Below are 13,942 nucleotides of genomic sequence, written 5' to 3' on the forward strand. Positions count from 1 at the left end.
TGCTTTCTCTATATTGGTACAGCCTATTCTATACACTGTCAAATTCTGCTGGCTTCTAAAATTGACACTTATAAAGCAAAAAAGAATAAAGGAAGACATAATTTCACCCTGCATCATCATGGATGACCATACTCAAAAACCGTTAACAAGCAACAGAAATTTACTCATCAGGATGATACAGAAACACGTTACTCACTAGTTACCACTCCCATGTTAAAAACATTTATTCAGCTGCAAATGTTGCGTCTTTCCAACAAACGCAAAACAGCTTTTTGGTGGTAAATAGCAGGTATTTATTTGAAATGAAAAAAATACTTCAGTACCTGAACTATTGCATTTAATCATGTATTGTTGTAACTGTGTTACTCTACCTTTTTGCATTGGAGACAAATATACAATGAACATTCAGATATCACAGATTGCACACTAGATAGTAAATCGTCAGGCCTTTTACGTAACCACCAAAAAACAGATATTGGATTCTGCAATATAGTACAAAATTCCACACTCCAGTCTTAGCCAGTTATCTTCAATTTTCTCCTGATGCTGTACAAATAAATGGCCATTTAACTAGGGCTTACAAGTTAATAACAGGACAAAAAAAATATACATTGCACTGACACAAAAAGTCAGCTGTGTTAATAGTCATGCAACAAGTAACCAAACTTGCTGAAATTAAAAATACTTTCTAAAAACAGTTTTAACTGCATAAGTATTTTATACACAGTTCATTTACTGAAACAAAAGGAGTCTTTAAATGATACAAAGCAAATATAAGTTTCTACCAATTTTATACATAAGAAAGTGCAAAATAACTTATCTAAAGTGTTTTGCTATTGAACTGATGAACGTCGGCTGGAGGCAGCCAACCCCCTCCCAGAAGCATGACATTACAGTTGCACACTACATACGAATGTTAAAGAGTACGTGAATAAGTATACTACAAAGAACAAGGCAGGAGAAGACGTGTGAGGTACTTGCAGAGGATACAGTCTACTAATGTTAGTGTACATGAGTATATTTTTGCTCAACAGATTTTTACATGGAAAACAAAGCAAGTATTTGCATTAGAAGCTTGAAAGAAATGGAAAAAAAACCCACTCCCAAGTGAACAAAACAGTTGCCCACAGCACCAGCTGCCAGAGGAAATATGAGCAGGTGTGTTTTTTCCCCTTCACCTCCTACAAGCAAGAACGTGGGTTTTGGAACAGTGCAACTAAAGAATAAAGTCAGAGGGCTGTGGTGATTCGGTTGCAAAATGTAAATCGGGACTAAGTTCTATGCTACAGGACCTGTAAAGAATAACGACCTTGGTTTGTTTAGTATGCTGCCCATCGTCGGAAGCGTAGCACACCACCCGTGTAACGGGCTCACACAGCCGAGAGCAGCTGCCTACCTCTTCACCGACGGCCCACCATCTCCACGACCCTGCGTTAGTACTATATGCCAACTGTTTTCTTTAGTGTTTGGATTATATCAGTGCTATTGCCATAAATAAATATTGTGTTTATTACGGTTTAATTACGTGTATTATTTAATACAAGTTCCAGTCCGTAGAAAAGAAGGCTTCCTTAAATTTGGGTTGGATTTGAAATCTGGAGGCAAGGGGAAGAAAACTCTGTGGACTCAAAGGCATTTCCGAGTTGTTAAAAGAGCCTTTTCTTCAAACCAAAAACGTTAAGGCCACTCGCCTGTCTTCTGAACTATGCTGGTTTCGCATCATTTTGGGAAGGGTGAAGGCAACGTTAGAGAGAACAGCTGAACACAGAAATTCCAGTGCTCCGCACATGCTTACTGAGGACCTCTTCTTGTTTTTAGGGACAAATCTGTCAGGGTAGCCATGCAGCCTGGCTACTTGGATCATCACTCTTTGGATCTAAAGGGATCTATTTGGGTCAGCTAATCTCAACAAACCTGCATTTACTCAACAGTGTGCAAGGGCTCTAGAGAAGCCTTTCTGTTCATTTGGGGACCTAGTATACATACCAAAACAGGAATATATCTCATTTTACAGACCAGCACATACATAATAAACAAACATGTATCAAAATACATATTTAACCTTCAGTGCATAAACATGTGATACCAGGGTAAATAGTAAGTGGTCAGGATTAACAAATTATTCACCGCTAGAAGCTCAAATCAAGGGAAGACAGGTGTACCCCCCCCAGTGCCAAGAACCTTCTGGAAGGAACTCACACCACCACAGAGGGCCTGGCATTTTCGACGGTGCCATTCTGATGACAGTGCCAGTTTTAACCGTTTGCTGTCCCAGGGCCACAGTCTGCCCAAACCATTCCAAGCGAAGGATAACCTCATCGTCTTGAGTGGAGGCACCCACTGAAGAACTAGCGGAGCAAAAGCAGGGCCACCTGTCTTCTGTTGGTTTGGGTCCTATCCTTACCGCTATTTAAAAGAATCCATTGTGAATAAATCTAGATCTAGATCAGTTTGTCACCCATTTACAAAATATATACACATACGTTAAAAAACAAAACCAAGCCAAACGCCAGCCTGCCCCCTGCACCCCACCCCCCCCACCCCCCCAAAAAAAAACCCCACTGGCAAGACCTCATTCAGAAATTAAGTCCATGGGCCTATCTCTGATGCACATGTTCCAATCCCAGTGGGTTTCAGTGTCTCTACTTCCTCCCACATGTAGTGCAAAATAAATGACAGAGTAGTAAAAAAATACTGCGATTGAATTCATATTGGAACTTAAAAACCATAATGGAAATCTACTGCTGTCCTCAAGTTGATGTCATGTGCCAAAACATGAAGATAGCTCTTAGAAGCATTTCTGACATGACTAATATCACCCTGTTTTACAGCAATGCCTATTGTTCCAGAAGTTTTTTTGCAAACAAGCTACAGGACGACAGCGGTTAAATTTTACGCACAAGGAATTCATTCTGTACCTATATATGCAAGCCAACTGATATTGACTAAACAAGGTAAAAGCTGGTTCTTGCACTGCATGAATCAGCTGCTAATGAACATTAAGTAATTAACAAAACTGCAGCTCTGACATATGTATAAAAGAGGCCTTATTAAATATGAACAACACTGAGGTGGTAAATAGTTTGGTATAAAATGCAACACAAGTGTACAATTTAGTTCCTGGTTATCTTACAGCTAGAATAAAATACTCCAAGTCCCATTCTCAAAAAGTCTTTTTTTTTTTTTTTTTTTTTGAAAAAATCTATGAATAGCCTTACTTAAATTAAGATACTGTGGGCAACTGAAAGAACAGACATGCACAGACTGGATTTTAAACAGAAATATGCATAATGCCTTCGAGTCTTCTGGTTTTGTTTTGTTTGTTTTTGGTTTTTTTTTTGTTTTTTTTTTTTTTAAAACATTCGTATTTAAATTGATAGATGAGATAAAGATGCCACACAAAGTATAGTGGTTAATCTGAAGTCCCATGTAACAGGCAGTTAAGTTCATATTTAGATAAAAAGGCCATTATACCTATTTACAATATACACAGTTGCTTGCGAAGAAGGCAGATTTACAACTATCTTCTAAAAAGCCTTCCCCTCCCCCTCCCCCCGATAAAGATAACTACCTCTACAAAAACAAGACAAGAACGGGTATTTAGGATAAGTGAGGATTTTCTCCATAGCCACGTCAACATAGGTTTAGGAGTTGACAGTTCTATTGGATTTGCGGTTATTAATCATGTCTTCCTGGGCCTTGCTCTTCTCTTAATTACGCTGTTAGCCTCATTTACCTTCTGTCAACACAAATCAATTCAATGATCCCTTTTTACTTTTAGTGCTTAAAACTCAGTATAAACCTAAGTGTAAACAGACAATATTCTAATCCCTTCCGATCACTGCGTGATACTCTCACTAGTTCTTGGAGCGACCACGGGGCTGGCTGGGGTCTCCGTTTGCCAGGACCCCATCAATTTCTGGGCCCCTCCTCTGAACCCCTCTCATGCTGCAGGTTGTAGAAGCAGTTCTGGCAGACTCTGACTGGTGATGAAATCTTCAGACGCTTGATTTCAGACTGAAACCTACTGCACCTGCAGAGGAAAACAAACATCGCTATCAACCCAGGTCTCCCCCCAACCTAGCCAGTCTCTATCGAGGTGTGGAAATTATCATAACCGTTTCAAATCGCAGAAAAGTGGCATTTAACTTGTATGATCCTCACAGAATCAACGCAACAGCTGCGTGAGATGTAGCTTAAAACCAGCTTAGTCTCTGACCTTTTGTCACCAGTTTAAGCTCAAAGTAGAGCTACAGAGATGAAACTAGAAATACCATTCCTGGCCCAGCGGACCAGACAGGAGAGACTTCCACCTGTTTCTGGGTAAGGGGAGCTCACACACATCCTGTGTGTCATACATCTTGCCATTTGAGGCTGCACGCTGCTGGCTCCTACATCAGCATCCCTTACAGTCCTGCACACCATCCATATTTTGACCAGGTTACTTGTAGACTGCCAAGAAAAACTAGCTGCTGCCAAAGAAGTTTGTTTGGCTGTTTGGGGTTTTTTTGGTGGTTTGTTGGGGGTTTTTTGCGTTTTTTTGTTTGCTTGTTTTGTTTTGTGGGTTTTTATTTCACTAAGTTCATTTGTCTAAAGCTTTTCCCAGATGGGCAACCGGGAGGTTTTCAAAGCTGCAAGCAGATTTCATTCTCTCCTCATATCTGTCTTGCTAACTGGATTTATAAAGGGGCTAGTCTGTCTTTTCTAATCCCTCGCTGGAAGTTTTGAGAGTTCTGATGTTTTTTTCTTCACCAGTTCTGTTTTGGCAAGGGAAACCTCAGTCTTTCAGCAGAGTTCCATGGTATGCAACAGCTTTACCCAGCCTAAAATCCTGTACGGAAAAGAGCCCAAAGGAGACCATTGGCTGACTTACTTCTGACAGAAGAGCTGCCCACAGTTCCTGCAATGGTGACGCCTCTCAGTGAGTGAAAAACGGACCGAGCAGCCCGAACAGCTGTCTCCCCCCTCGTCCTTCACCCAGTGATCGGCTGCAGATCGGCCAGGCTGATCGCTTACGGACCAGCTGAACACCCTGCCTCGACCATCCCCAATAAGAATTCTGCTGTGATCTCTGTAAGAAAAAAACAAAAGCTTTCTTGCCACAACTCTGTCAGTAACACACAGACATCGATGACCAGTTTTACATGCCACAATATGTAAAACCACTGGCATAGTAATTAATGCACAAATTAGGCTGGTATGACTGAGAACCGAAGCTGTAACAATACACTATGTAACATCACGCAGCTGAGTAAGGCTACTTATTTTAGCAGTTTTTTAAATCTCAGTCCTTGAACACGGCTGCCCTAACCAGAAGTACCACAAAACAGCATTATGCAAAGAACAGCGGCTGCTTCGTACCGCTTCCCACTGACAACACTGAAAACATGTTTTAAGCAATCGCTCGCGAGCTACTCACTTAGAGATGCCAAGTGCAGTGATTTCTGCTGGATGTGCGTTGTCTTTGCGATCAAATGCCGTGTGCATAGTTAGTTTGCTTCTAAACACCAACTGACGCTCCCATCTGTATCCTAAAAAGAAGTAGGAGGGGAAAAAGCAAATTTGCTTGTTCTTGGTTTTGTTTTCTCTTCCCCCAACATACAGGTATGTGTGACTTTCTAGAAAGAAAAAACCTCCCCTCAGAGATCACTCTCTATGACTCAATTTCCACTCAGGGAAAACCTATTTTTCAACTGATTCCCAATGCATGTAAGAAAGGAAAGGATACAAAACAACGAACAGAGCCTCCCATGTCCCTAAGTCCATCTGGGAGCTGCAGAGGATGGTGACATGCAGGGAGGCCCTGTACCAAAGCCTGACAGAGGTGGGATAGCTTCCTTTTTTATTTTAATTATTTTATTTTATTTTTAAAGTGAAGACTCAGATTTCCAACTATCATTGATTTTCTTTATGAAAGCTCCTACGATGCTGTGTTTTGAGTATGTGACTAAACCAGTTTTGATGGCATACCAGCGTTTTGGCCATTGTTCAGCAGTACTTGCAGAGTGTCAAGGTTTTCTTTTTTTCACTGCTCTGCCCCGCACTCCCTGTCAGGAATTTGGAGGTGCACAGTAAGTTGGGAAGGGACACAAGCTGGACAGCTGACTCAGACTGAGAAAGGGATATTCCACACTGTGTAACATCATGCTCAGCAATCAAACTGAGAAGAGTTTTTTTTTGGGGAAGGCAGCCATTCGCTCAGAGACTGGCTGGTCATCATTCTGCTTGTGGGAAGTGGCAAAGCCATTGCCTGTGCATCACTTCCTTTGTCTTCCTCTTTCCTTGGTTTATTAGACTATCCTTACCTCGACTCACAAGCTCCTTTCCTTTTCCTCTTTCTATTCTCTCCACCATCCTGCTGCAGGGGTGTTGTGGCGGGTGACTGGCTTAACTGCCAGCCAGGGTAAAGGGACCACAGCTTCTCAGGAAAAGCTTGAACAACACGCGATATTTACACACCAATTTTTCTCTTCACCAACCATTTCGGAATTTATCAGCCACCCCTGCTCAGAGCTGCACAGACAGAGACAGACTGCCTCACGGGTCAGTGCTGAAAGCACCTTTATCTGACAGAGGAGGCGTGCCCCATTTCTTTTACCTGGTTTAAGCTTGCTGTAGTGCCGTGCTTCAGCATAGCCGGGGTGCGGGTGGTTAACCTGAGCGTGGGGATGCATTTTTGCTTGCCCCTCAGAATAATTCACAAAGATAAAGCCATCCTTCTCATCCAAGCTGAGCTGGTCTGACCAACGCCTGGAGTCATCAGAGCCACTGTCTGCTGACCACGCTGCCGCTGCTCTGTTTGATGACGACCTCGGCCTGTGGCTGGTGCTTATGGGTTGACTCTGGCTCTCTTGCAGTTTCATGTCCTGGCCAATGCATGGATCATCTGCCTCAGAGTCACTGCTGTCCTCTTCGTGGGCTTCCTGCCCTGGATTCACCCAACAGGAGAGAAGATGTTAGCAAGGCTGCTTTGAGCCTGAGCTTTTTCCCTATGCTGCTGCTACGCTACCTACAACCCAGCAGGTACCACCACAGCATGACTAGAGGGAAAGTGCATGCAGGCATCTCAAAGCCTTTGCAGAGAGTCATCTCCTGCCAGGAATCACACTATTCATCTTTTTTGCGCTGGTCTGTCAGAAAACAGCACTCTTTAGCTGAAGCTATTTCCTATGATAGGCCATCTGAGTCAGGCTACCACAGACATAACGAGTGGTATTTTCAAAACCGCTCATTAGCAAACCAAACCCTGCTGCCTTTCGGCAAAATGTACACAAGCAAGCACAGTCAGTCATGCTGAAACTCTGGCTGACTGAGAAACAGAATGCAGACTTGCTAATAAAAGGGTTTGTTAATACAAAAAAAGCAACTGCCGAAGATACTTATATTCCTAGTGACACTGAAGAAAAGAACTGTATTTATACAATAATTACTAATGAGTATTATGAGATACAGATTCAAATCCAGATCGTATCTTCAATATGAAGAGGGCAAGAGGAAGATGAGAAGGCTAAAAGGAACACCCATCAAGAATGGACCAGCATCTTCCAACAGGGGAAAGTGATATGGCCAGCACTGCTTGTCTATACAGCACACTGTTCCATCAGTAAATATAAATTTTTTTTTTTGACTCTGATGTTATGCTGTAATTCCATAAAAGAAAATATCTAGCTTTTGGACAACAGTAGCATCCATTGGGTCCACTGATAACAGAAACCACCACACACAGAGCAGTTCAATCTTCACAGATGAAAAAGCTATGATGGGCATGATTTTTCTTTTAGCAATATGAAACTACTGTAAGGAAGATGGTGAACAATGAACTCAGTTGCTCTATTTGTTATGCCCGGCTGGATGTCTATTGTCTTCTGAGACAAAATCCCCATTGTCCATTCTGCACTGTATAACCACAGGTATATAACCTGTATAACCTGTGTATAGCAAAGATCAGATGACAATACACCTGTCAGGAGACATACCTATTTGTGCTTCCTGACAATCCTCTTGCATTTCCAGCATCTCCACAGGCTCTGGAGCTGGTGTTTCTGGTACTTGCAGGAACTCCATCCGCCAGAACTGGAGAGAGAGGGGATAAGAAAGTGGCACATCCTGAACACTTAGCTTTCTTCTGAGCTACTTCTAGAGTGGAGATGGCTTATTAGAACCGTGCATTTGCACTGCTAGAACAAGAGGCAGGTCACGTGATACCTGTTTTTGGAAGCTAGATACTGTAAGAGGACATCTGTGTTCATGCCTGAATCACAAATGAGCAAGTCTTGTGCTGTTATTTAACATTTTAGCTGTTCAAATAAAAAACCATCCCCTCCGCACAGCAATCTGACCAGCAAACTCCAGTTAAGGCAGACTCAGGACTGCACACAGTACTGAAAATGGGGTTAGACTCGCAGTGATCAGGGATGTCACCAAGTTCCTCTTTCCTTTTCAGGCAGCAAAATGAATTGTCTCAAGGTGCATACCACAAGAGTGGTGAATGAAAACTACAATCTACAGGCAGGAAAGCCAGTGATCAAAAAGTGACCAAAAGAGAGCAGGAAGGAAAAATGTATGCTGCTGACTATCACTAGTTACTACATCACAATGGCTGCATCAAAAAGGAGAAGGAAAACTGGAAGACTGCATAGGAATGTCAGCTCACTGAAAAAGTTTTCCATGAATCTTCAGTGTTCATCTAACATGTGGACAGGATACAGCATACCACCCTGTGCAGAGATGGCACGGCTGGTTCCAGCACCAAAAGCAGTCTGCATTGCCTACCCAGCCTGGACTCCCCTCCTTCCTGCAGGGCTAATTGTTCAGGTGGAACACTCAAGTGCAGCAGGTCTGCTTCTGGGACTGGCCAGGGCATGGTGTTGGATAGACATGACTTCTCTAACTACTACTACTAAGGCATAAACTTATTTTTCCAAGCAGTGATTCCTGGTACTTACCCGGACAACTCCATCTGAATGTCCTGTTACAATGACGTTCTGGGTATCCCACTCATTCATCTCAGACACAAAACAACACATTATTTGCTGGCTCCGGCCAGTGAAAGTGTTTACGCTTGCAGTAGGGCTGCCATTAATGCTCCATACATGGATGTAAGTGCCAGCACATGACACAATATCCCCCTGCAAAGACAAATAACACTTCTGTATTTCAACACAAGACTCAGGTTTTCTTCAGCAAAAATATAAGCCACGTTGATTTATAAGCCAACTTCAGTCACCAAGCCTGGCACTTTTCAGGAAGTTCTATTCAAGCTGAGTTTGGCCACTTAAACAAATCTTTAGGATGATATGCATTTTTTTTTTAATTGTACATAGAAAACCACACTTAGTAACACTCTGTTCTATTTACAGCACACAATGAGTAGACCAGTTCCTCCACTTCTCACAGCATAACAATCCAACAGTGTATTTTCAGTACTTTCCCTTCTTGGTTTTCAAAGGCTTTGCTCATGTTGCCTCTGCTCTTTTTCACAAACATGTACCACTTTACACTTCATTTGCTTCCTCATTAGGAAAAGAGCAAGAGATGGTCCAAACTAGTGCATAGGGGAAACACGAGCTGCAGTCTAAAACACTGGCAACACTACAATCATGAGACTACTAGCAGCTAATAAACTGTACCTCTTGCTACCTCCCCCTTGCATTACAGCCCCATTTTGTCTTGCTTTCAGCCACTACTATTGCTTCAGTTGCTGCAAGGTCCATCCAGCCCTGACGGACCAGGTACATAAAGTTTCAAGTTGGGCAAATCCTTTCTGATATGTATGGGAGCTGGATAAGTGGCAGCCCGTAACTTATAGGACTGCCACAGAGACAAGCTTTTAGGGCATGTCTGTTTCCACTATGATTATCACTGCAGCTTCATCCAAAGCATCTTCCGTCTCCTTTAAGTTAAGCGTAAAAGAACAGAAGTCAATCAAGATCACATAGAAATCTTTTCTTAGCTCCTGTGGTAGGTTTGACAACCCACTTTGAATGCCACACTAGCTATACTGCTGCCAGCACTGTCAATAAGCTCTTCTGAGCTCAAGCCACTCTGCATGGAATAAACACACGCGTGCCTCTGGAGAAACGACGCACCCTAAACCAGCTAGTTACTTTTCAGACAAGTTATACAAGTTTTGCCAAACTAACAGAAGAGCCTAGCTTTTTCTTTGGTTTAACAATTTCTGACACTTGTTACTGTTCCCGCTGCACGTTGCTGAATGGGATTTGTTTCTTACCGTTAATTCATTTATACAGAGTGCTGAAACTGGGGCCTTGTGACCTCGAAGCTGTGTTAGAAAAGACAGTTTATTCAAATCCCAGATGATGCAGGTGCGATCCCGTGATCCACTCACAATGATGTGATAAGCTAGAGAAGCTGTGAGGCATGTGACAGTGTCAGTATGACCCAGTAACGCCTGCAAAACAAAAGTCAGGAGGAACAAGCTGCAATCAGGAGAGAGCACAAAAATTATTACATTAAATGCACTTACATTAATGTCTTACCGAAAGATGCAACTGACTTACAAATCCTGAGCTGGCAATTATTTTTGTAACTGAAAGTGATAGGAGTAATATTTTTTCCCCATTTAAAAAGTACTCCCACAAAACCAAATTTCAAGGGTCTAATGTTATATAGCCGCCTACTGAAAAAAAAACACCTCCAAAAATGTATGGAACAGGAATCTAGAATGCAGTCAGATTACTGCAGTTTACTCGGTTACAAATCACTGGCTAAGTGAAATGGCCTTCAATATGCTGCCCTGAAATTTAAGGGACAGTGTTTTATCTTGCACTGGTTTTAAAAAAACACTTTGGAAACACAGCTTTGGACAGTTGTTGGAGACCACACAAGGGAAGTTACTAAATATTTCTCTAAATTCCTTTTCCCTTAAGTTTGAGTGGAAGCTTTCCTCTGGAAAAGTCCTACTATCAACGCGCCAACAGGAACAGGAACATGTAACAATAATATGTAACAATCTAGCTACCTATAACAATGAATCACAGCTTCTAGTATATTTTGAGGTAATTGTTTTGGGGTTTTTTTTGTGGGTGGGTTTTGTGGTTTTGGCTTGGTTGGTTTTTTTTTAGCAAACATGCAAGACTCAGTCTGCACTTAGCTACAACTGATTTTAAAGCACAGGTGCTTTTTTTTTTAGATTAGAAGTTGATGTTCTGAATTAACAAAGCAAGAAAAGCTTCAAGTGATCCTGAACTCGTATACTCTGCTTCACAAACATCACTGCCAGAAAAAGCAAGTTTTGCACACAAGCGTAATTTAAATATATACATCACACAAGTGTAATTTAAAACAAAAAAATATCAAAAAGGAAATTGAACCTTAAGACAGTCTCCTTCACTGCCCTCCCTGACACAGACGGAGGTATTTTACATACAACAATACAATAAATCAGATGATCTCACAAAACATGCCTGTATAATTTTGGTAACAATACTACCAATTTCTCCGTCTCTCCGAAGAGCTCCTTGTGATCAACCACCCTTAAGAACGATGTCATTTTGAAAACAGATTTTGCCTGCTTTCAATGCAGATCAGTACCCCGACTCCTCAGTTCCCCAAAGGTCTGCTGGACTTGTGGTTTCAAAGCTTATTATATGAGCAATACCCTTTTCATGATTTTTTTGATCCTGTAACATCATTTACGTAAAAAGCATCTTTACTGTATTTTACCTGTTTCAGTGTGAGGGCTTTAGCTTTTTCTTTGGACATGCCCATTTCCCACACACACACCGCTGTACTTGTTCCTCCAGTGATAACCAGTTTGGGGTTGGGGCAAATGGCACACAGTATCTGACCCCATTCTGACAAACATTCATAAACAATTACTGCCTAAAAATAAAGAAAACAAAGAAGAATTGCTCTCAGGATTAGCGTTTGGTAGGATAAAAATAAAAACCCGAGTGCCACCCTGCACGCTGGACCATTACGTAACTCAGAGCTGCTACATGCAGTTTTTCCTCAAACAGAAGCAATTCCAGCCTCTGCCATTAGATGCCTCCCAAGAGATGAGCTTTAACTGCATAGATTTAATTTAATTATGTTTTGCAGACCCGGTAAAAAATTATTATTAATTGGTTTACGTCATTCTGCCAGCGTTCTGATGAAGGCCACCAGATAGGGAGCAATAAAACATACACAGTCCAAGATTATTTCATTCACACGTGAAACAGATTTCCATTGTTAGATCTTTTTTCACTATTGAATACTAATGGCTTTTGGTGCATTCAGCACTGAAACAAATTTCAGATTACAAACCTTGTCTGACTCGTAGGTACCCAGTCTACAGCTGAGGTCTGCATAGCCCCAAGCAAAAGTTTTATTCCATGTAGGTGGGATGAGAACCTTATTCTGTTCTACTGCCAGAATGCCTTTATCAGTACACACGATCTGTCCCACAGGCTCCTTGAGCTCTAAAAGAGAAGATGGGGTTATGTTTTATTGCTAGGCCAGGCAAATACTATCAGATCCCATTAAATACCTGATGCTCTGCAAAGGCAGGATCTCTGTACTGGATATGTTACACACATCTTTGTTTCAACTGCGATGATGGCAACTTTCAGTAAGTTCATAACAAATGCAGGGCTAAGCTAAGCACCATCAGCAGTGGCGAGAACACCCTGAGTGTCCCAGACAGCTCTGATCCCACATGCAATGCTGCAGGTGTTCTTCAGACAAGACGTGTGTGGTCATTAAAAGTGACTGTACCATTTTCAGCACAAGCAAAAGTAAATTTCTGGTATCGATTCCAACATCTCGGCCAAGCGTTCCCACAGGCTACATTCCTAACTAAAGCCCATGGTGTCCTACCTGTTTTTCCCCAAGCTTTGCAAATATAGATGAGTGCTTTCTAAATTCCTGTCTTACTACAGCGCAGCCTTACTATGTCCTGTGTAATAGTATGTCCTTCTCTCTTTACAGCAGGCAGGCACAGATTCATTTGACCAACTAGGAAAGACATCACCATATAGCATTTACCTGCCTCACAGACAATTAATTTTTGTTCGGTCCAATGTCAGATATGAAGCCAAACCCCACCATTTTTGTTTCAGTACAGCTATCAAACACCACCTTTCCTGGCAACACTTCTATTTCTTGGCACTAAAAGAATAATAAAGAATCCTTCTGCTACAAAAATCACAAAAATTGAGGCTATCGCAGGTCCAAAAGCAATGTAACCTGAATATCGTTTGTTAAATTAAAACTTTAAAGAGGTGCTTGGGCCCAATTTTATCCCTCTTTTAAAAAACTTATATTAAACCAGCACAGGTGTGGTGCTTCCCAAGTACATTTTAAGGTAGCTAAGAACATAATCCTACAGCTTAGGGTATTTTAAATTTGTTTTTCTCACAAAAGTACAGGCATTAAGAATATTAGAACCAAGCAAAACATGGAAAAGGATGATCTCGTTGAAACTCTGAATGCTCTGGCAAAGAAAGAGGAATAATTACTGCAGTTTTACAGTTTACCTTTCACTGGGGCAAGGGATGGCCGCAAGTTGTCCAAATGATGGAAAAAAATCTTGTCACCTGTGGAACCAGGGGGCACAGAGGTTCCCACAGCCTCCCCATTCAGTCGGCTTCTAACACGCTTTGGTGGGTGTGGTTTTTTAAAGAGCTGAAGTTCATAAAAAAATTGATTATCATCAAAAATTATAGGTTTACAAGAGCACAAGCTTAAAAAGATCACCAGTATGTCCAATTCACCTTCTAAAAATTTTGCAGGTTAGCAAATGGTACTTAACTGTTCTCAGTATTCACTACTAACTTATGTCAACTATTTCAGTAAGACTTCAACAAATCATGTGAAATCCAACAAGGATATAATAAGCAAAGTATTTTTAAAGCTACCTCCAGTTGCAAAAGCAGTTGAAGTAAAGCAAGCAAAAATCCCCAAGTTGACGCATAACACAGTATTAAACTCTAACTTA

At 41.5% G+C, this 13,942-nt stretch overlaps 1 protein-coding gene across 5 annotated transcripts in view; it reads right to left on the bottom strand.

Moving 5' to 3' along the window:
- Nucleotides 1-269: 269 nt before the first annotated feature.
- Nucleotides 270-13,942, bottom strand: part of WDFY3 (WD repeat and FYVE domain containing 3) — a 185,216-nt gene continuing 171,543 nt past the window's right edge. For all 5 annotated transcript variants that reach the window (XM_055722688.1, XM_055722701.1, XM_055722682.1 and 2 more), the window contains 10 exons: nt 13,482-13,629; nt 12,271-12,425; nt 11,686-11,844; nt 10,232-10,411; nt 8,946-9,128; nt 7,977-8,073; nt 6,599-6,928; nt 5,420-5,531; nt 4,874-5,071; nt 270-4,033 (listed from right to left, as the gene is read on the bottom strand). In XM_055722688.1, coding sequence (XP_055578663.1) covers nt 3,913-4,033; nt 4,874-5,071; nt 5,420-5,531; nt 6,599-6,928; nt 7,977-8,073; nt 8,946-9,128; nt 10,232-10,411; nt 11,686-11,844; nt 12,271-12,425; nt 13,482-13,629 — 1,683 coding nt within the window. In that variant the 3' untranslated portion in view covers nt 270-3,912. The remainder of the gene's footprint in view (nt 4,034-4,873; nt 5,072-5,419; nt 5,532-6,598; nt 6,929-7,976; nt 8,074-8,945; nt 9,129-10,231; nt 10,412-11,685; nt 11,845-12,270; nt 12,426-13,481; nt 13,630-13,942) is intronic.

The sequence above is a fragment of the Falco cherrug genome, chromosome 1, assembly GCF_023634085.1.
Source record: "Falco cherrug isolate bFalChe1 chromosome 1, bFalChe1.pri, whole genome shotgun sequence".
Lineage (NCBI taxonomy): Eukaryota > Metazoa > Chordata > Aves > Falconiformes > Falconidae > Falco > Falco cherrug.